General features: G+C 46.0%; 1 protein-coding gene across 2 annotated transcripts; it reads left to right on the forward strand.

The window, feature by feature from the left end:
- Positions 1–2,457: 2,457 nt before the first annotated feature.
- On the forward strand, positions 2,458–14,761 carry PLK3 (polo like kinase 3). Of its 2 annotated transcripts, none has more exons than XM_033916946.1 (15): positions 2,458–2,667; positions 6,581–6,688; positions 7,216–7,332; positions 7,617–7,746; positions 7,846–7,933; positions 8,082–8,177; positions 8,394–8,592; positions 8,981–9,107; positions 9,192–9,298; positions 9,382–9,499; positions 9,902–9,985; positions 11,454–11,613; positions 11,705–11,834; positions 12,131–12,244; positions 13,680–14,761. In XM_033916946.1, the coding sequence occupies exons 1-15, from the start codon at positions 2,518–2,520 to the stop codon at positions 13,872–13,874; spliced, it is 1,923 nt and encodes a 640-aa protein (XP_033772837.1). In that variant the 5' UTR covers positions 2,458–2,517; the 3' UTR covers positions 13,875–14,761. The 2 variants fall into 2 exon arrangements, with proteins under 2 accessions (XP_033772837.1, XP_033772836.1); XM_033916945.1 differs by having other exon boundaries at positions 2,459–2,667; positions 11,451–11,613.
- Positions 14,762–20,804: the final 6,043 nt, after the last annotated feature.

Genomic DNA, 20,804 nt, shown 5'->3' on the forward strand with positions numbered 1-20,804 from the left:
TATTTTTTGTAAAATGGACTAATTACTATTTTGACTTCCAAAAAAATAGTGGTGTTTTAAATTTGGAAGCCTGGAATCGTTTAAAACACAGATGAAACCCTGCTGTCGAGAGAGGGGTCTAATCAGTCGCCAAAGGCCCAGTTCACCTAGGACACGGACCAGGAGAAACAGCCAGAAATGTTCTGGAGAGCTATTGGAACATCCAGACAATTTCCCACAGTGATTCCTGAATCTCAGGCGGAGGCCGCAGAAGATGTGGCTTGCTTGATTCTTTCATTCACATGTGTGGCAGCATCGCACAAATTTAAACCTATTGGCACAAAGATGTTGAGCAGGCAGGTGGCACCCTTGTATCACATTTGAGGGCCCCAAGTCTTCCACTCTGCTCAACCAGTCATTCTGCAGATCTGGAAGGAAATGGAGAATTCATTTAATTTTAAATGTATAAACTGCATCCTCCAGTGTGCTCAATTAAAAAGTACAGAGCTGCGTACGCCTTTCAGCACTATGGAAATGATAAATAGTTGTAGTGCATGTCTAATATTGCTGTTTATGGGGAAAACAAACCCTCGGCAAATTCAACATCAGTGTCAGGATCAACTCAAGGTTTCTGCTGCATCAGGTGAACCTTCAGCTCCCCTCCCCAATAGTTCTGTTTCTCTTCTTCCTGACCCACCCCCCCCTTCTCCTCTCCAGGGCTCCCCTGCCCTTTCCTACCCCTGATCAATTGTAAAGCATCTCCCTCCCTTGCCCCCTCCCCTCCATCTTCCACCCAGAGCAGTGCAGGTCCTTTGTGCATTCACGTGTGCTCAGGGTTTGCTGTATTTCCGCTTCCTCAGAGCCAGACTGGTCATCAGAGGGGAGAGTGCGTGGCATGGCAGGTCTTATGCACATGCACTTGGGTGCTGAACGGCTGTGCCAGTGCTGGTATTCCCCAAATGCTGCTGCCCTGGCAAGGACTAGTTGTGACCAGTGTTTACTGGCTGAGTGGGACTTGGTATATGTGAAGGTGGGTGTCAGGGCGCAGTGGTTACAGCTATAGACTCAGCACCCTGAAGTTGTGGGTTCAAATGCCTTGCTGCTCCTTGTGACCCTGGGCAAGTCACTTTATCCCCCCCCCCCCCATTGCCTCAGGTACACTAGAGTTTGAGCCCACTGGGACAGATAGGGAAATATGGTAAAGTACCTGAATGTAAAACCACTCCTACACTGTTGTGCCACTATGGGGGGGGGGGAGGGGGAGTTCCTGGGCAAAATCAATGCTAAACAGCACCTAGCTCTGTAAAACTCATGTTTCTGGTTCATTGGCCTCATGTGTTATCTCTACTGTGTTGTGCTGATGAAAACAAGCATGAAGAGCCCGATATTGAGAGATATTTGTGTCTATTTTGGGCCACAAATTCATGGTCATAATTTAGGAGCTTAAAAGTTATGCTCATAAATTTAGGGCTGCTGCAAAGGGAAAAAGAGGACGATTGAGACATCCGGGTTTTACTTGCTTTGAAAGCACTGGTAGTAAAACCCGGATGCGTCCGTCCGTCCGTCCTCCTTTCTTCTTCCCAGATGTCACATATGAGTCAAGGTAGGTGTTTTGCAGCTCAGGGAAAGTGTCAGGAAGAGGATTTTTCACAAAGACATGATGAGAATACGAGAACTTCTGCTATTTCCATCGGGGGAGTAGAAGAAATGAACTAGACGCAACCAGGGCAGGAATAACCAATAGGCCAAGTAGGCACGTGCCTAGGGCCCAAAATGGTCAGGGGGCCCTGATGAAGGAGGGCATCAACATTGTTTTTTCCAAACGGCGACGGCCCCTCCAGCATCGATCGGCAACATGGGCCCCCCCCCATTGACGGAAAGTAAGGCAAGCAAGCAACGCGGGTAAGAAAGGCAACGGGAAGTGTAATTGTGCAAGCGGTGCTCCTTCCCAAAGCTTCCCTCGGACGCAGCTTCCTGTTTCCGCCTGGGGCAGGGGGCCCAGTGGACTTGGGTGCCTAGGGGCCCTCGACACATTAATCCTGCCCTGGACGCAACCAGCTTTATCTGATATTGCTTTCAATAGAAGCTCCTACTGCCACCATTTTGAGCATTTGAGTGTCTCTAATTCTTGGCTTTTAACTGTTTTCGTTTTTTTCAACTAGAACTTTAGGGCCTTGCGGTCTAGAAACCGATTATTATTAGGCAGCGCTGTAGGTTCTAACACACAATAGACAGTCCCTGCTCCGAAGAGCTTACAATGTAATCTGGACAAGACGTTGCAGGGCTGGGGACAGCAGTGAGGGGGAGTTAAGAGTGGCAAAAGTGGGCCTTTAGCGGGGATTTGAACCCACCCACGGTGCCCTCAAGAGCCACTCAACGGGAAACGCCGCCAGGCGCCCTTAAGGACTAACTCCGCCCCCTCCCTGCGGAGGGGGCGGGGCCGGGCAGCCCAGACGCGTCACGGCCGCTTCGTGGTTAAAAGGGCGCGCGCAGGGCCGGAGCGCGAGGGTCGAGTAAGGCGGGCTGGCGCGAGCACACATGGAGGTTGCACCTTTCCCGCGCTGCGAGCAGCTGCCCGCGCGCCTGCTGAGCCCGGAGCGCGAGCCGCGCTGCAAAAGCGCCCGCGAGAGCCTCGTCAGCGACCCGGCCACCGGCAGAGCCTATTGCAAAGGCCGCTTCCTGGGCAAGGTAGCGCTTCACTGTCACTGTCACTGCATGCACCTGCAGGAAGGGAGGGAGGGGGGGACTCGTGTGGCTGGATCTGATGGGCTGGAGGGGGCGGGACTTGCTTTGGACAGATCTGGGGTGCAAGGGGTTCCTGGCTAGGAATCTCGGATGGGGGGGGGACTCGTGTGGCTGGATCTGATGGGCTGGAGGGGGAACCTGGACTTGCTTTGGGCAGATCTGGGGTGCAAGGGGTTCCTGGCTAGGAATCTCGGATGGGGGGGACTTGCTTTGGATGGATCCTGGGGTGGAAGGGGCTTCTGTCTAGAAATCTCGTATTGGGGGGGGGACTCATCTGCATCTGATGGGCTGGAGGGGGAACCTGGACTTGCTTTGGACAGATCTTGGGGGTGAAAGGGGTTCCTGTATATGAATCTGGTATGTTGTGTGTTTTTTTTGGGGGGGAGGGGGGTATAGCTCTTGGTGGTGGAGAGGACTCATGTGTTCACATCTGATGTGCTGGAGGGGGGCTGAGCCTTGCTTTGGATGGATCTGGGGTGGCAGAGGCTCAGCACTGTTGTGTATAGATCTCAAGGGCAGAGGGACTTGCGTGGCTGGATCTGATGTGCTGGAGGGGGGCTGAGCCCTGCTTTTTACGGATCCTGGGGTGCAAGGGGTTCCTGGCTAGAAGTCTCAGATAGGGGGGGTGCTCATATGGCTGGATCTGATGGGCTGGAGGGGGGCTGAGCCCTGCTTTGTACAGATCCTGGGGTGAAAGGGGTTCCTGTGTATGAATCTGGTATTTTTTTAGGGGGTGGCGGAGACTTGTGTGCTGGAGGGGGGACTGAGCCCTGTCCTGTACAAAGGGTTGTGGGGATTAACTTCAGGGGCAGTGGTGCTACTGAATTCTCAATTGGATGCCTGTGTGATCCTTCTGGAATTTGTGAGCTGGATCAGTGGATTTTAGGCTTTGAGCAGGCATGTCTGGACATCATACCCCGTCTCTGCCCCTCACGCCTGATCTCTCTCCTTCTCTTGGCTGGGGCAGGCTCTGATGAATCATAGACTGAGAGCGGAGCACATGGCGGGGGCTGGCACTTTGCTTCCGCAGGGCCAGGGAAGGGCTGTGCTGCTCTTTCTCTGAGCCACGGATGAGCAGTCTGGGAGGGAAAGCCAAGTCATTCTGATGGCTGCACGCCAAAAACTAGGGTGGGTGGAGGTCACGGGATGCATCGAGTACAATTGGACAGACGGTTCAAAGGTTACAGATCTGTGCAGTAATAGAGCTTCAGGACATCCTAGTACCTGCCTGACGTGATGGGAAGGACATTCCTGGTCTACCAGTAACTTGCATGCGCTCCGTGGGAGCCTCATCTCACAGCCCCTTTACCATGGGGACTGCTGGTAGGGTACTTCTATGTTTGTCTCGGTGACAGGAGAGGCTCTGCTCTTGCCTCCAAGAACTGCTTTAGCTGCTGCCTTCAGATGCCTCCCCAGAGTGTCTGGTACCAGTGAGGCTATACTGGGCAGAAGGCTTCACCCTTTCTCTACGGGGCTAGCTGCTCTTGTAATGTTCTTTCTACAGGTGTTTGGCACGTTCAGAGGACTGATGCCAGGGAGATCAGTGCAAGGATTTATTTTAAGCTTTGTATTTTTATTTTTAATATTCTATATGGCCGGGTGCCACATTCAGTGGCATTGATTTCATTATTAGCAGGAAGATGGGTCATATTGTACGGAAGCAATTCTGTCTTCAATTTCCCTCGCAAAAGACAATTAAATCATTTGTTCAATGGCACGCACCCTTCTTTATCAGGCTCCTGTCATCTGGAATGATCTCCCTAGTTTAATAAGATCAGTAGGTCTTGTTTAAAAAATTTTATCTTGAAATTTATCATCTTCTACTGTTAATATTCTATTTGACTATTTTTGTTGTGTTTAACTGGGCTTCTTCTAGGCTTTGGTGGAATTTGCCAGAATGTGATGTAATCACAGATCTTGTGCCGTAGCTTATCGCAAATAAAGGTCCCTCCTGGCCACCTCCAGCAGGTCAAAGCTGAAAATGGGCCCAACATTAAAAAGATCCTGGTCAGCTGTTCTCGTAGAGCCCTTTCAACTCTTCTCCTCCTAAACATTTGGTGGTAGAAGGAATTGCATATACACGAAACCCCGGAATCCATTTTGGATCATTTCTTGACTTTGAACCTCCAAATACAAGAAAGATCTAAAAGCTTTCAGATTACCAAAGCAATTAAGACCTATTAGGGGTTATATTGAACCTGAACAAGTCACATTAATTGTCTCATAAAACGGGGAGAAAGCTATTGATTAAGAGCAGGGTCTTTGTTTCTTGAGTCGCATGGAAGCCTGGGCTATCTTTACATTATCATCTTTGACTATGGGGCCCTTCTCCCAAGCTACACTTTGAAAAGGGCCTGTGCTGTCCCCAGCCTGGGTCTTTCCTACACGCTGAGGCCACAGAAAAATGGCCCCTGTTATCTGAACACTTACTGGCACCTATTTCCTAGGTGATAAGGCCTCGCGCGCTGCTAATCTGCGCTAACACACCTGGTCTCCGCCCCTGTGCTAAAAGAAATACATTGGCCCACGCTGATCCCAAATCTACCACAAGCTGTTTAAGTGAGTCCCACAGTCCTGCTTTTTACGCTGCAGTAAGCAGGTGTTTGCGCTTACCGCAGCGTCTTAAAAAGGTCCCCCACGCGTCTAATCTCGTTGACCTACCAGATGATTTCTGCAAAACCCGCCAGATGTTTAAATCTAACGCCAAATCAGCGTTCTGTTACCAAGCTATGAAATGGTGGAATTTGACTGCCTACTTCTATAAGGGAGGTAACATATTACAAATTATTTTGCAAAATGCTGGAAACTTAAATGTTCTGCAGTAAGTCTGATCTTCTCATTGACCCCGTTATGCTCCTGGGTATTGCCGGTTTTTCTTTCTGTAAGCCACATCGAACTTCACAAGGTTTATGCAGGACCTATACCAGTGGTCTCAAACTCAAACCCTTTGCAGGGCCACATTTTGGATTTGTAGGTACTTGGAGGGCCTCAGAAAAAATAGTTAATGTCTTATTAAAGAAATGACAATTTTGCATGACATAAAACTCTTTATAGTTTATAAATCTTTCCTTTTGGCTAAGTCTCAATAATAATATTGTAATTTATAGCTAAAGAGACATATGATCAAGAACCTGCTTTATTTTACTTTTGTGATTATGATAAACATACCAAGGGCCTCAAAATAGTACCTGGCGGGCCGCGTGTTTGAGACCACTGACCTATATGAACATAATCCCTCCCAAAAAGGGAGGTGTGGAGGCGAGCCAATCTCGGGCATCCTGGCACGTCAGTGCTGCTGAGCTAGTCTCGACTTCCACGTTAACCACGGTAGCCAGTGTGGGCCTTAGGCTATCGAACTCCCAGCCTAGAGTGTTGAGAACACCGAGTTGCAGTGTGACGCAGCTGCCTGCGATATTTCAGCCTCGTATGAAAGGGGATTTGAATCGAGGCTTACGCTAGAGTCTGCGTTTAGGGGGTGGAGTGCTAATGTCACAGTACAGAATAATCTGTCACGTTGCCCCACTTCCCTGCTGAGGGCCGTTATCGTCACTCGTTTCCTATTCATAGGCCCAGAGTCGGGCCTGTCTTGTGCTGATGTGATTCACTTCATGCTTTGCTGTGACGCTGCTTGCTACCGACAAGCATTTTTTTTTTTTTTTTTCTGTAGAGAAAAAATCTGTAATCAGCAGAGGTAGTGATGAAGCATGAAAGAATATAGCACTGTCCTTTGACCCCCAGAGAAAGGAGAGCAGGGCTTCTGTTCCGAGTGGGGGGGTGGGGGTGGGAAAGGCAGGGAGTGGCAAAGGATCTCAACATGATTTTGAATTGCATTTTTTCTCTCTCTCTTTTTCCCAAGGGAGGTTTTGCAAGATGCTATGAGATGACGGATGTTTCCTCCAACCGAATGTATGCTGTAAAAGTCATTCCACACAACAGGGTGGCAAAACCTTATCAGCGAGAGAAGGTAAGGGGTGCCAATGTCCTGCCTTTCTTTTACAGTCGCTGGCTCCCTGAGCTCTGTTTCCCCTTTCTGGACTGGGCTGTTGAAACCGATAGGAAAGCAGCCCTGAAGGTCGCCACACGGACATTTTGGCCCTGATTTTGTAATGGTGCCTAGATTGATGGGTCTACCCAATCTAATGCGAAACTTATTTAATAAGCTTGATTGCCACCGATAATGAGCAGTTAGCGCAAAAGTTAAAATGAATTGGATGGGAAGTGCCTAGGCCGAGCTGCTTACCAGAAAGTGGGGGGAGGATCTTGGGTGCGTTTGGCATGTAGGTGCCTCAAGTGGTCTTAGGCGTTGGTATTTAGGCCAAGAAAACCCTGGTGTGCGGACGAGTTGCCTTCTGGCGCCTAAGTCCACTCGAGGCGCAATTGAAGATTGATGGGTGTGGTTTAAAGGGGGTAAATTCTCTTAGTAAAAGAGCAGCGGAGTGCATGAGGAAAGGGGTGGAAGAGCTGGATGTTCAGCCTCTCATTTCTTTGCAGATTATTAACGAAATCGAGCTACACAAGAGTCTCCATCACAGAAACATCGTCAAGTTCTCGCATCACTTTGAGGATTCTGATAATATTTACATTTTCCTGGAACACTGCAGCAGAAAAGTGAGTGGTGGTGATTTTGGGGTCTGGTTCCGAGTCGAGTGTGTTTTGGGACAGGAGGGAGGGGATATCCTACCTGGTTATTTCTCCCCACCCCTCCCCCTCCCGCCAGCCTGCATTGATCTACACGAGACCTCGGATAGGAATGATCTTACCAAGATCAAAGTTTCAGCGAGGGCAGAGCCTCTCGTAACCCTGCTCCCTTGGCACCCTGTCTCTGCATTGTGTAAATCTGTTCCCCCAGACCAGGTGCTCAACAGTTAAATCTCTCATCTCTTCTTCAACAGTCCTTGGCACATATATGGAAGGCCCGGCACCGGCTGACGGAACCGGAGGTACGCTATTACCTCAAGCAAATCATTTGTGCTCTGAAGTACCTTCATCAGAAGGGGGTCCTGCATCGAGATCTCAAACTGGGTACGTCTGCAGGGGCCATAGGGCCTGAGCTTCTCGCTGTTCGATGCTTTCTCTTCGGGAGTTGGTTTGGGGGTCTGACTTGTCTAATTTCTACTGCAGGTAACTTTTTCATCAACGACAACATGGAACTGAAGGTGGGGGACTTTGGGCTGGCGGCACGTCTAGAACCAGCTGAACCGAGGAAGAAGTATGTGTAAATCATTTTTCTTTCTGGTATCTGTACATAACTGCAAGTGCAATCCTCCCTTTCCCATCTTACAGTAGACAGTGAGGGGAGATGTTCTTGGGCTCCTTTGTGCATTTCTGTGGCTCACGTGTCTCCTGTCCTTATCTAGGACGATCTGTGGAACGCCCAATTACCTTGCTCCCGAAGTGCTGCTGCGCCAGGGTCACGGGCCCCATTCTGACATCTGGTCTCTGGGCTGTGTTATGTAAGTATTTGTTTCAGGCCCTGAACTAAAATGAATTATTTTTGCTTTTTTTTTTAAATGATTTGAGGGCTGTGTGACTCGAAGCAGGTTTCCCACAAGGGCAGCAGGGGTGAGGACTTAGAGGGCAGGAGAGGAGGGGGTATCTTGCTTTGGGTGGGGGGTTGGTAGCAAGATGGCGAGTGAACGGGGCACTGAGGGCTGTTCTTGGTTTCTCAGGTACACCCTGCTGTGTGGGAACCCTCCCTTTGAGACGTCTGACCTTAAAGAGACATACAGGTGTATTAAGGAAGTGGAGTACACCCTGCCAGCCAGTCTCTCTCTGCCGGCCAAACAGCTGATCATGGGCATACTGAAACGCCTCCCACAGGAGCGCCCCTCGCTAGATCAGATCCTCAACCACAACTTTTTCACCAAGGTGAGCTGTCTTTCAAAGAATTGCAGGCATCCCTAGTGCTGGGGCCACATCTGCCTGTGGGGGTGAGGTGTCGGTGCCCCAAATGTGTAAAACCACAAAAACATGGCTCGGCAGCAGCACTGAGAATGATTTTGAATTTGCTAACCAGAAAAGCCCAGAAAGGCTCGGGGAGTAGGGCTGAGAGGAAGCCATGATTGTCTGGAGGGGTAGAGGGACGAGTCCTCTGCCCTGTGCCATCCCATCCCTGTATGAGGTGGATGTGACCATCTTTTCCATAACACCAGTACCCTGGGGAGGGGGGTTATTTGCTGGGATAGGGATTGGACAGGGGTTACATACTGATTTTGTGATTGACCTGTGCATCTCATTTCTTCCCTCCTGTCTTTAGAGTTATACCCCGGACAAGCTTCCACCTAGCAGCTGTGTAATGGTGCCAGAGCTCATCCCACCAAACTCTGCCAAGAGCCTGTTTGTCAAGGTCGCCAAGACTTTGTTTGGGAAGAAGAAAAGTAAAGGTGAGTGTTTCGTATGTGGCAGGAAAGATGCTTCTGCGTAAAGTTTACTGATTTCTGACTGGTTTCCATCTCCTCTCTTCACAGCTAAGACATCCTCTGATGAAAAAGATGAGATCTCCAAGCTTGTGACGGATCTGATGAAAACCTCCCTGCACAGACAGACGAGCTGTAAAACTGTGACATGCCAGCAGGTGAGCCTAGACATCAAGGACCCTGGGAAGGGTGGAGAAATCTCCATGCAGGCAACTGACACCTGTCTACCTTCTCTCCCCAGACTCCTGTGCTGTCAGGTCAGACGGCCAACGCTGGCCTGGGGGAGACGTTGGCAGAAGAGGGCTCCAGGAAATCAGTGTCTCAGTCCCTGAAAGAGCCTATGGCCAGTAGCTGTGATGGTGAGTCTCTACCTTGCAAAGTCTGCAGTATGATTTATGGGTAATGCCCTGAGGTTTCCTGGCATTCAGTAAGTTGTACCAGATGCTTTTGGGAGCAGATTGTGTTTCCTTAAAGCAACAGGCACAAGTTTTGTGTGGGCACCTCCGTCTGAATTCTGGGTACAAAGCAGGGATTTATAAAATCCTGCTTAAACTCCTCTCTGCCATCTAGACAATAATTTTCAGTCCTTTCTCTATTAATGTAGCTCGCTGACTCTCTTCAGCCATTTTTCCTGTAAACCGCCTCGAACCAAAATACTTTCGCAGTATATAAAGATTTGTCAGAACGTGGCTGAGGTTTGGGGCATGTGCTACAGGAGGGCAGTCCTTATTTTTTTTTGTGAATTTCTTTTCTCACTGTAGTATCTGAGGATTGTGTTACCACTTCCAGTGTAATCGACTCTGCCATTGAGATCCTGAAGAAGTGTCTGTCCTCCATGCCACCAGGTGAGGTGATAACATATTAATCAGTGTCTCTCCCCCTCCTCAGCAAGATAGAACATGGAAAGCAAATATCAAGCCTCCAACACCATAAACCCTTCATCAAAACAAAACCCACCAGTACCACTTCCCCCTCCAGCAAAACCAAGATAGTGCCTGCTCTTTATTGTAGACCTGCCTTAAATGCTGTTGGAGGAGGCAAGGGAGACTTCTGTTTGGGGGGAGTTACAGAGGACAGTTTGTTTCAGCTGAAAATGCACTAGCGGTTTTTGGCCAAAACAACGCTGAGTACAGATTTTGGCACAGTTATTTGGCAAATTCAGTGGGCCTTTAGACCTAGGTTCCATGTAATCTTGCACATGTGGAGCAGAGTGGGAGGTGTGGGAGTGTCGCATGGAAAATGTTCTCGTGGCAGGCACCTGCTAATCTAATCTAATGCTTAGTTTTGTATACCGAGACTTCAATGCAGGAAAGCTTGACTCGGTTTACAATGGTTAAGTTAGGCCAATAAGGGCATATAGAGAATTATCAAGAAAGATTAGTTTCCAAAATGTTTAGTAAACAGAATGGTTTTCAGAGACTTAGGAAAAAAGGGAAGGGAACCAGAACTTCTTTTGTTTGGTTTTTTTTTTTATTCTTTGTTCATTTTCAAATTTACAATAAGTGTAACAATATATCCAAACAAATTAACAATAAATATAACACTTAATAATCATCAATGGTACAAATAATATCCTCTTGTCTCCCAGCCTTTCTTATCATATAATCAATACCTTATACAATAAATTTACCCTCCCCTCCCCCCTCACAATCAAACTTGTAAATTTAAGGGAAATAAAATAAAATGTCATCTAATCGGTACAATACTTTGTAAATGGCTCCCACACATCCTGAAATTTGCTGAAAAAACCGCAATAAATCTTTCCATTTTATAAACATGACATAAGGAATTCCACCAGAAATTTTAATTTAATCCAATTATACGTAATTAGTTGAATGGCAACCCCACTCATTATAAGTAATAATTTGTTATTTGTAGAAATCTGACTTTTTGCTCTCATTGCCATACCAAATAGAACCAGAACTTCTTAAGCGAAGTGGAAGGTCGTTCCAAAGTCGAGTCAACTTAAAAGACAGAGATTAACCAAGAGTCTTGATTCTTTTAACACCTTTGCTAGATGGACAGGACAGCTTGAATTGTTGATCACCCCTTGCAAAAGAGAATCTATAAGAGTTCCAAAATAAAGGAATTAGGGGAGTAAAAGTACCACAGAGGATTTTAAGTGACACAGGCACATTTGAACTGGATTCTAAAATTTACAGGGAGCCAATGGAGATTATAAGGCAGTGGGTTCACATGATCAAACTTGCTCCCTCCCAGAGACTTCTTTGTTTTTGCGCTGGATTGGGCTGTGGGTTTAATGGGCTTCTTCCCGCTCCTTGCTGAAATCAAGTTTTCGCTCTTTCAAAGCAGAGAGAAACCCACCTTGCCTTGGGGGACAGCAGAACTTTATCTGGGTCAGCAAGTGGGTGGATTATTCAAACAAGTACGGTTTTGGCTATCAGCTGTCCAGCCAAAGCATGGGCGTTCTGTTCAACGATGGTGCTCACCTGATGATCTCGGCCAACAGGAGGTGAGGGGAGATGGCAGCTGGCCTCATTGCAAAACGTCTCGTTGCTTCATGTGTTGGGTTGTGATGACTTTGTGTCTCCTTAACTTTTTAGGACGATACGCTACAGTGTTACAAGCAGCGAGCACTTCACATTCCCCGTCTCTGCGGTTCCTGAGCAGCTGCAAGGCAAAATGAGTATCCTGCACTATTTCACCTCATACATGGAGCAGAACCTCATGAAGGTGAGAGCTGTGTTGTATCCCTACGCCAAATAATTGGTGCCTTGTCTCTGCTGTGGGGCAGAGAGAAATGGCCTCTTGTAGTGTAGCGTTTGGGGGTATAGGTGCGTTTAGGATGCTGTTGGTTACCACAGCTAGTCTGCTTTCCTTTTAAGGGAAGGATTTCTATGGCTGGCAGCTCCGTGGGGGAACTGCAGTGAGGAAGGAATGTGGCAGAACCGGCCCTGCGAAGAAACATTTGATGCACAGCCCTGTTTCATGATGACACACACTGAAGGTTTTGTTTTTCCTTGTTTCAGGGAGGTGACCTTCCCAGTATGGAGGAGAGCAGGAGATCCCCGCCATTGCTGTTGCTGCAGTGGGTGAAAACAGATCACGCACTGGTTATGCTGTTCAGTAACTGGACCCTGCAGGTAAGCTCTTTGTTGTATGGACTCGATAGTATTTTCCGTCTCTGCCCCCCCTCACCCCCATTGTTGGGTCTTTACACACGACGGGTGTCTTAGTCTGTAGACAGGCCTTGGAACTGCTTTTCCTCCTGACCTCTCCTCAAGGGCACTGTGGGGTCAGGGCTGTAAAATCTAACCGGTGACCAGCAGCAAATTCCCCAAAGGGTTCAACATTGCTCCCAGAAGAGACTAGAAAATACCAATGCAATATTGGAGCTCATACACTCAAAATCTGTTTGGACAAAAATGGTAGAGTGCAACGTGGCATTGCTGCCTCCTCATCTCACCCTTGAAAATATTGCAAATGCCAGTAGCCTGAAAAGCAAAGAACTATTTGAGTTCATATCAAAGGCAAACAGTAACGAATCCTTAAAGCAAAGCAAGGGAAAAGATTACCAAATACTCTGGAACTCTGCATGGATGGTGTGACTGGTTGTAAAAGCCGCCTGTTTTGCCCAGCGGATATCTGAAGGTGACGAGAGTATGGCACAGTGTAGTTTACATAATACTCTCAAACAAGGGTGTTCATTTGAGCAAATTCCTGCTTTGCAATAGTTCAAAACACAAAAACTGGACTTGAGTCCCAATGCAAAAACAGCTTCAGCTCACTGCACTGATTCAATGCTTTTATTTCCACAAAGCAAAAATTGTTTCTCTTTTAACCACACTGGTTCAAACCAGTAATCTCTTAGCCTTTTGCGATTCTGGAATCTTCACAGCTTCAACAAATCTACTTCCACCGTTCATTGGACTTTTACTCTCCCAGGTCCTACGATGAAATCGGATGGCATTACTGCTAGCTCTGGCAGCTCAATCGTGTGCGATTCCAAACCACCCAAACTCGTAGTGATCCCACCCAATCCTGTTCAGGTTTGGGAAATAGAAAAAGGTCGATTGCAGGCAGGTTGTCACACTTGCATCCTTCTCACAGCCCTGCTAGGGTAGGCTCAGAGTTGAACTTCAACCCAATTGCTGCCTATGTTAATGTCAGCAAACTTAGCTTTACCTTTTCCTGTCTTAAAGGAGTCTCCCTGCGCTCTGCCAACACCATTCCCCGATAGTAATTAAGCCTGGGCCTAAGCCTAGTCTACCAGCTGCCTGCTCTTCACAGGGTCTTCCCTAGGGCAATGGGGATTCAGGCCTGACAGGTCTTAGAAATCTGCCTTCAGCTATTTTTTTTTTTAAAGTTTAAGTCATTGTAAAGTCTCTAAGTCTCTTATTTTTGCTGAATCGCAGTGTTTAGCAGCTTTCACTTGTCTTTGTCAACTTATCACTCTCTCCCTCGTTTCTTTCTTTGTCTTAAAATCTCTGAAAACACTATTTAAAAATGATTCTGTTTTATCCTTATTGTATCCTACATGTATGTGAACAGCTTCGCTAATGTAACTTTTTTTCCCAGGTGAACTTCTACAATGACCACACCAAGGTGATTCTGAGCCAGTCTGGCACCTCCTACCTCCTCACGTACATTAACCGGGACCGAGCCTCTTTCACGTACCGGCTGAGCTCCCTCTTGGAGCACGGCTGCAGTCCAGAGCTCCAACACAGGCTGCAATACACACTGAGCCTCCTGCAGCAGAAGGCAGAGGAATAAGGTGGTGAGCCGCCAGCCAGCCAACGCTCTTTGCTGTGAATCGGAGCACACTACAGACTGAGCCGGGGGCCAAGACAGACAGACAGACTGAAACTAGGACCAGCTGCAGCCCTCCACTGCATGACTTTGCACCCATGCATCCAAGCTGATTTAGTTTAACATTACATATATGACTGTCTGCTCCCATCAGATGTGAAGGCGAGATGGGCTGTGAATTTAGTGAAATGTGAATGGCGGGAGGACTTCACTATGAACTAGAGTCCCCCCTCCCCCAAATCATGCAGTGCCATCTAGATGACATTAACAGCTAGCTGCCACCAATCCCCTTTGCCATCCTAGAGCCTCAGTGGTTGGGACCAGCAGAACACCTGCTCAGTTTTTCACTAATTAATGTCTCATTACAAATTGACGTAAGGTGGGATTGCATTCCACAAGACTGCCCCCCTTCCCCTTTCAAATTTAATGTGTAGTACTTATCGCAAAGAAAATGCAAAAGGTTCAGAAGATTCCAGTACTAGGATGCCCTGCCCCCACCCATTTTGGCATCTGGCTGTGCCAGGACCTGTTGTGTGGCCTGAGGCTTCCTCTTTGCCGAGGTTGAGGCACTGTTGAGCAGTAGGCCTCTTGCCCCTCCCTACAGCGATACTACTGGGGGTCCACATTTGAACCCAGAGCCTGGCTTTCTAAGGTGCTTGGGCCTCTCCCCAAATGGTGCTGTCTCAAGGTTTATTTCCAAACCACAGGTAGGCAGGCAGGGTCAACTGCTACAGCACAGCTCAGACAAAAGATTATTTATCTAATTTTATTTATATGGAATCTATTTATTTTTTTTCTCTTCTTTGTTAATGAGTTTAATATGTCTGTGGTGTTTTTTTTTTTTATAAGATTGAATAAAAGTACTGGTCAGCACTGTTGGGTTGGATTTGGTTCGAATGACCAGTCTGTGGGTCGTGGGCATCACTGGTACATGCTTAGGCTGCTTCCAGCTTTCTTTACTTACTGGTAATTCTTGCTTGACCTGAACCTTTCTGCAGGGTTTACTTGCTGGAGGCTACAGCAGTTCTACCGTATGTGAGCCACTCGTGCTGTGTTCTCCAGAGGAGACATGTAGGGTTACCATATGGCTCCAGATAAAGGCAATAAAACCCGGCTGTCGCAATCTGTCCTCCTTACTTCCATTGCTTTGAATGGATGTAAAAGCCGGATATTTCAATCCGTCCTTTTTCAGGAGCCAGCTGGTAACACTAAGACGGTGCAGATCCTCGGTCTATGTATTCATTGAAACGACTGCCTTTGTCTTGGCCTCTTGCATAGAGGACATGTGATGAGATCAGATTCTGTACCACCAGGAACCGGTGATTTCCTTTAATGAAGCACTTCTTTTTGTCTGTGCCTTTCTATTAAATTTAAACCATTCTCTGTCTAGCCCTGCCCCTAAAACACACACTTTTAAATTGTTGATGATCAAATACAGGTTGCTGTGGCAGAATTGATAATCTGACCTTATAGCAGGAGTCTGAACCAAAGGCAAACAGGTTAGTTGAATGCCTGCATGCAAGAGACTTTCTTACCCACCTCCAGCATTCCCCAGTGCTGCTGGGCTCACCACCTGGTCTGCCAGAGTCTTACAATGCTGAAGAGAGGTTTTTTTTTTTATCAAACCCATCACAAGCCCTGGTCGATGCTAGACTTTTTTTTTTCTCCTAGAGATGCAAACTGGCCCAAGTGTTTGATTTTTAGAAGGGTTATACAGATAGCAGAGGCAAATGAGTGCACAATTAGAAGGTAAAAGCTTAGTTTGAGTGATTACCCATAATCCCTGGAGTGTGCAGTGCCAAAGCTTTAGCAGGGCCTAAAAAGGGAGAATGTCTCCACATTTGGCAACCTGACAAGTGGTCTATGGATACATCACTAGCAGAAGTCTAGAGAGGAAATGCAACAATTAATGGGTTGGATTGTATACAAAACACTATCGGAGCGATTAAGGAGGAGAAATAGGGAAGAATGGAGCAGGCCGAGCACTGCATTTCGGCTAACAACAGGAAAGTAGTGATATTAAAGATGGCCGCCAGCACCTGGTTGTGTTTGCACAATAGAAGGTAAATCTTGAATTGTAGCACTGAAAAAACAAAACCTGTAGGTGTATCAGAGGGACTTAAAGGTCCCTTCCCTCACCTACCTCCATTTGTGGTTAAGCTACCGCACAAGATCTTTGATCTCCCTCTCATCTGGTCCTCTGACCGTGTCAAGCAGATTTAGACAGGCATTGCAATAACGAATTACTCTTGAGAGCCCACAAGCAGAATGATTTGACCTATAGGAACACTAAATAGATCTCTGATTTCAATTTAGTGATACAAGACTTCCCTAAATTGGTGGAAGGAAGATAACCAATGTACCCCAGTAACACTGTTACTGGGGTACAATTATCACAATGAGATAGTGCCAACCCACCCCCACCATTTGATGTATTCTGTTTGATTCAATACCCTCTTTAACAAACGTTTGGCATGATGTAGATAGCAGTGTGGAGTCCATATGGATAGAAATTTCATGTGTGAAGGGAAGGAATGAACAGGTAGGGCTGTACTGCTGTCCATGTGAACAGAATGGACAGACGGATGAAGAAATTACCCCAAGATTGGATAAATGTTACATCAGAGTGCTAGAGAGGTAATAAATGACTGCTGCTTTGAACCAACAAGAGGGGAAACTACTTTAGATTTAGTCCTTAGTGGAATTCAGGGTGTAGTACGAGAGGTAATGGTGTTATGCCTGCTGGAAAACAGCGATCATAACATGGTCAAATTTGAGCTGATATCTAGATTGACGTTGCTAAAGAAATCTGTAGCAGCATTTCATTTTCAAAAAGGTCACTGATAAAATGATATTGCTTAAAAAGAAGCTAAAAGGATTGGTGGCTAAGGTTAGAACTTTAAATCTGACATGAACGTTATTTAAAAATACCATCATGGAAGCCCAGACCAAATGTATTCCACATATTAACAAAGGTGGAAAGAAGAGCAAATGACAGCCAGCATGGTTAGGTGATGTGAAAGAGGCTATTAGATCCAAAAGAACATTCTTGAAAGAATGGAAAAAGGATCCAAATGAAGGAAATAAGAAGCAACATAGACACTGGCAAGTTAGGTACAAAGCACTGCTAAAAAAGAATATGAAGAGAAACTTTCCAGAGAGACAAAAACTCATAGTAACAGCTTTTTTTTTTTTTATATCAAAAGCAGAAAGCTGGTGAGGGAATCCTTGGGACTGTTGAATCATCAAGGAGGAAAATGGGTGCCTAGGGGAGGATAAGGCCATAGTGGAGAGCCTAAATTAATTCTTTGCTTCATTCTTTATGGAAGAAGAAGAGAGATCTACCTAAACTGGAAATGGTTTTCAAGGGTGACAACGCGGGGGAACAGAAGGAAATCTCAGTGAACTTGGAAGACATACTGAGCCAAATCAACAAATTAGAGTGATAAAATCACCTGGACCGGATGGTATACTGTACATCACATGAAATTGCTGATCTCTAACCTATTGCTAAAATTGTCTGTAGTACCTGAAAATTGGAGGGTGGCAGCTGTTAAAAAAGGGTTCCAGGGCTGATCTGGGAAATTAGACCAGCGAGCCTCACTTCAGGGCCAGGAACAATAGTTGAAACCATTATAAAAAAATAAAATTACAGAATGTGTAGACAAAACATGGGACAGATTCAGCAGGGGTTAAGCCAAGGGAGATCTTGCCTCATCGATTTGTTGCATTTCTTTGACTGTGTGAATAAATGCAGATAAAGGTGAGCCAGTTGACTGTATCAAGATTTTCAGAACACTTTTGACAAAGTTCTCAGGAGAGACCCCTCAGAAATGAATGGTATAAGAGGCAGTGTTTGTTGTGAATTAGGAACTGGTTATTGGACAGAAAACAGAAGATAGGGTGAAGTGGCCAATTTTATCAATGAAGGAGGGTAAATAGTGTAGTGTCGCAAGGACTGGTGCTATTTAGCTTTATAAATGATCTGGAAATTGGAATGACAAGTGAGGTGATTGAACGCTTTAGTGTAATCTGCAAATTTTAAAGTTGTTAAAATGTATATGGACTGAAAAATTGTAGGCCGAAGTTCATGTGGCAAATGCAAAGTTATGCACATTGGGAAGACTAATCCTACCTCAGCTATGGAACCGACTGTTATTATCTACTGAAACCTATTTGTTGTCATGATTAGTCTGTTTTCAAACGGTTGTGAATGTCTACCTGTAACCCGTTCTGAGCTTCTGGGAGAATGGGATAGAAATCAAAATAAATAATCCAAATCATAATTACCAGATGCTAGGGTTCACCTTAGGGGTTAATGCCCAAGAAAAAGATGTAGGTGACATAGACAATACCCCTAAAATCCCTTGCCCACGGTTGCGGTAGCAGCCAAAAAAGCAAATGATGCTAGGAATGATTAGAAAAGGGATGGTAAATAAGACTTAGTATGTTATAATGCCTTTATCACTCCATGGTGCGACCTTACCACGAGAATTGCATTCAATTCTTTAATTCTGGTCTCCGTATCTCAAGAAAGATGTAGGGGAGTTAGAAAAGGTTCAAAGAAGAGCGATAAAAGGGATGGAACTCCTCTCGTATGAGGAAAGACTAAAAAGGTTAGGGCTCTTTAAGCTTGGAAAAGAGACGGCTGAGGGGAGATATGATTGAGTAGAACAAGTGGATCGACTTTTCACTCCGTCAGAAATTACAAAGACTAGGGGGACACTCAATGAAGTTACAGGGAAATCCTTTTAAAACCAATAGGAAGAAATATTTTTTCACTCAGAATAGTTAAGTTCTGGAAAGACAGAAAGTTGACAGAAGACATATTAAGAGCAGTTAATATAGCTGGTGTTATGGGCTAGAGAATGACGGGGTGGGGGTGGGGGGAGACAAATTTTTCCCTATGGGAACCCATTTTCCCATCCTGGCAAGTTCTTTTCCTGTCCCTGCCCCATTCCTGCATGCTCTGTCCTCATCTACACAAGCCTCAAACACTTTAAAATCATCTTGTGTGGTTAAGGCAGAGCTTACTCCTGTAAGCTATGCCTTAACCACACAAGATGATTTTAAAGTGGGGTGGGGTGGGGATAGGGTGGGAAAATTGAGTTCCTACAGGGATGAGGACAAATTTGTTCCTGTGTCATTCCCTATTAAGGGCCCTTACCAAGGCTCTGTATGAACCTTTATTGCAGGGGTGTCCAATGTCGGTCCTCGAGGGCCGCAGTCCAGTCGGATTTTCAGGATTTCCCCAATGAATATACATGAGGTCTATTTGCATGCACTGCTTTCATTGTATGCTAATAGATCTCATGCATATTCATTGGGGAAATCCTGAAAACCCGACTGGATTGCGGCCCTCGAGGACCGACATTGGACACCCCTGCTTTATTGGATGCATCTCATAGGGAACCGACTCTGAAGACCATGTTTTTGGTCATAATTATTTCAACTGGAAGGGTGTTTGAGCTGCAGGTGTTATTGTGCGGAGAGTTTCCTCAGATTCACAGAAGAAGCAGAAGTGTCATTGTGCACCATGCCTTCCTTTCTACTGAAGGTGGTTTTGGTGTTCAGGGCAAGGTTTTGCAGCTGCTGGATGTGTGGAGGGTGCTTCTCTGCTATCTTGACGTGACAAATGAATTTAGGCTTTCAGGTCATCTGTTTATCATATCCAGCTCTAATCGTTGGGGTAGACCAGCCTCTAAGGCTTTGATAGACCAATTGATTTGCATGGTGATCTCCTTGGCAATCATTGGCTGTGGTAAATAACCGCCAGTCGCCCTGAAAACTCACTCTAGCCCAGTCTCCTGTTTCCACAGTGGCCAATCCAGGACACAAGTACTTGGCCAAAACCAAATAGTAGAAATATTCCATGTTGCCGATCCCAAGACAAGCAATGGCTTCCCTTATGTGTCTCAATAGCAGATGATGGACTTTTCCTCCAGGAACTTGTCCAAACCTTTTTTAAACCCAGCTAAGCTAACCACTGTTACTGTGTCATTTGACAACAAGTTCCAGAGTTTAACTCTTCTTTAAGTACAAAAAAATTTCCTTCTGTTTGTTTTAAAAATATTCCCATGTAATTTCATGGAGTGTTCTCTGGTTTTTGTACTTCTTGAAAGAGTGAAAAACTGATTCACTTTTACCTGTTCTACACCATTCAGGATTTTGTAGACCTGAATCATATCCCCCCCACCCCATTCCCCCTGTCTCTTTTTCCAGTCTGCCCATTCAGATATCTACTGTCCCTTCTTCTCCCTGAGATGTCCTCTTGGCTTATCCCACACTTTCTTGTATTCAGAGACATTCTTCATCTCTACTATCTCCAAGTGACTCCGACAGGAGAAAGAATACTCGGCTTAATGGACCCTCGGTCTGACCCAACGTGATGATGTTTTTTTTAGGGAGAGAGGAAGATTTGGTTCATACATAATCTTCAATCTGTTCAATTATAATCTTTTGTTAACCGCCTAGAACTTCAGGGTCCTGCGGTATATAAGCTGATTGTCGTGTTACTTGTGTTATCTTTGGCCGGTGTGTATGGGGTATATGGCTGGTATAGGGTTATGGTTTATTCATCTTAATATATTGCTTTTGACAAAAAGTGGCAAAGAAGTTTACAAACAATAAGATTAAAAGGGAAAAGGAAAGGAACCACAACTTCCCTGTAGAAAAGTAATGGTTCCAAGAAAGACAGAACCACATGAAGTTTCAAGACATGATGCTGAGAAGCCTCTGTGAATGACAGACTGCTCGGCTGCTGGAGGCCAGGAACGTTAGAGAAGTGGTAAGAGGGGGGATGAAAAATGATGTGTTTTGCCTTTGAGATATCTCATGAACAATATTTACCAAAATAAAAGTATGAAACCTTTTTGAAGATCCCTCGTATTTGGT

Source organism: Geotrypetes seraphini, chromosome 12 (genome assembly GCF_902459505.1).
Source record: "Geotrypetes seraphini chromosome 12, aGeoSer1.1, whole genome shotgun sequence".
NCBI classification, from domain to species: Eukaryota; Metazoa; Chordata; class Amphibia; order Gymnophiona; family Dermophiidae; genus Geotrypetes; species Geotrypetes seraphini.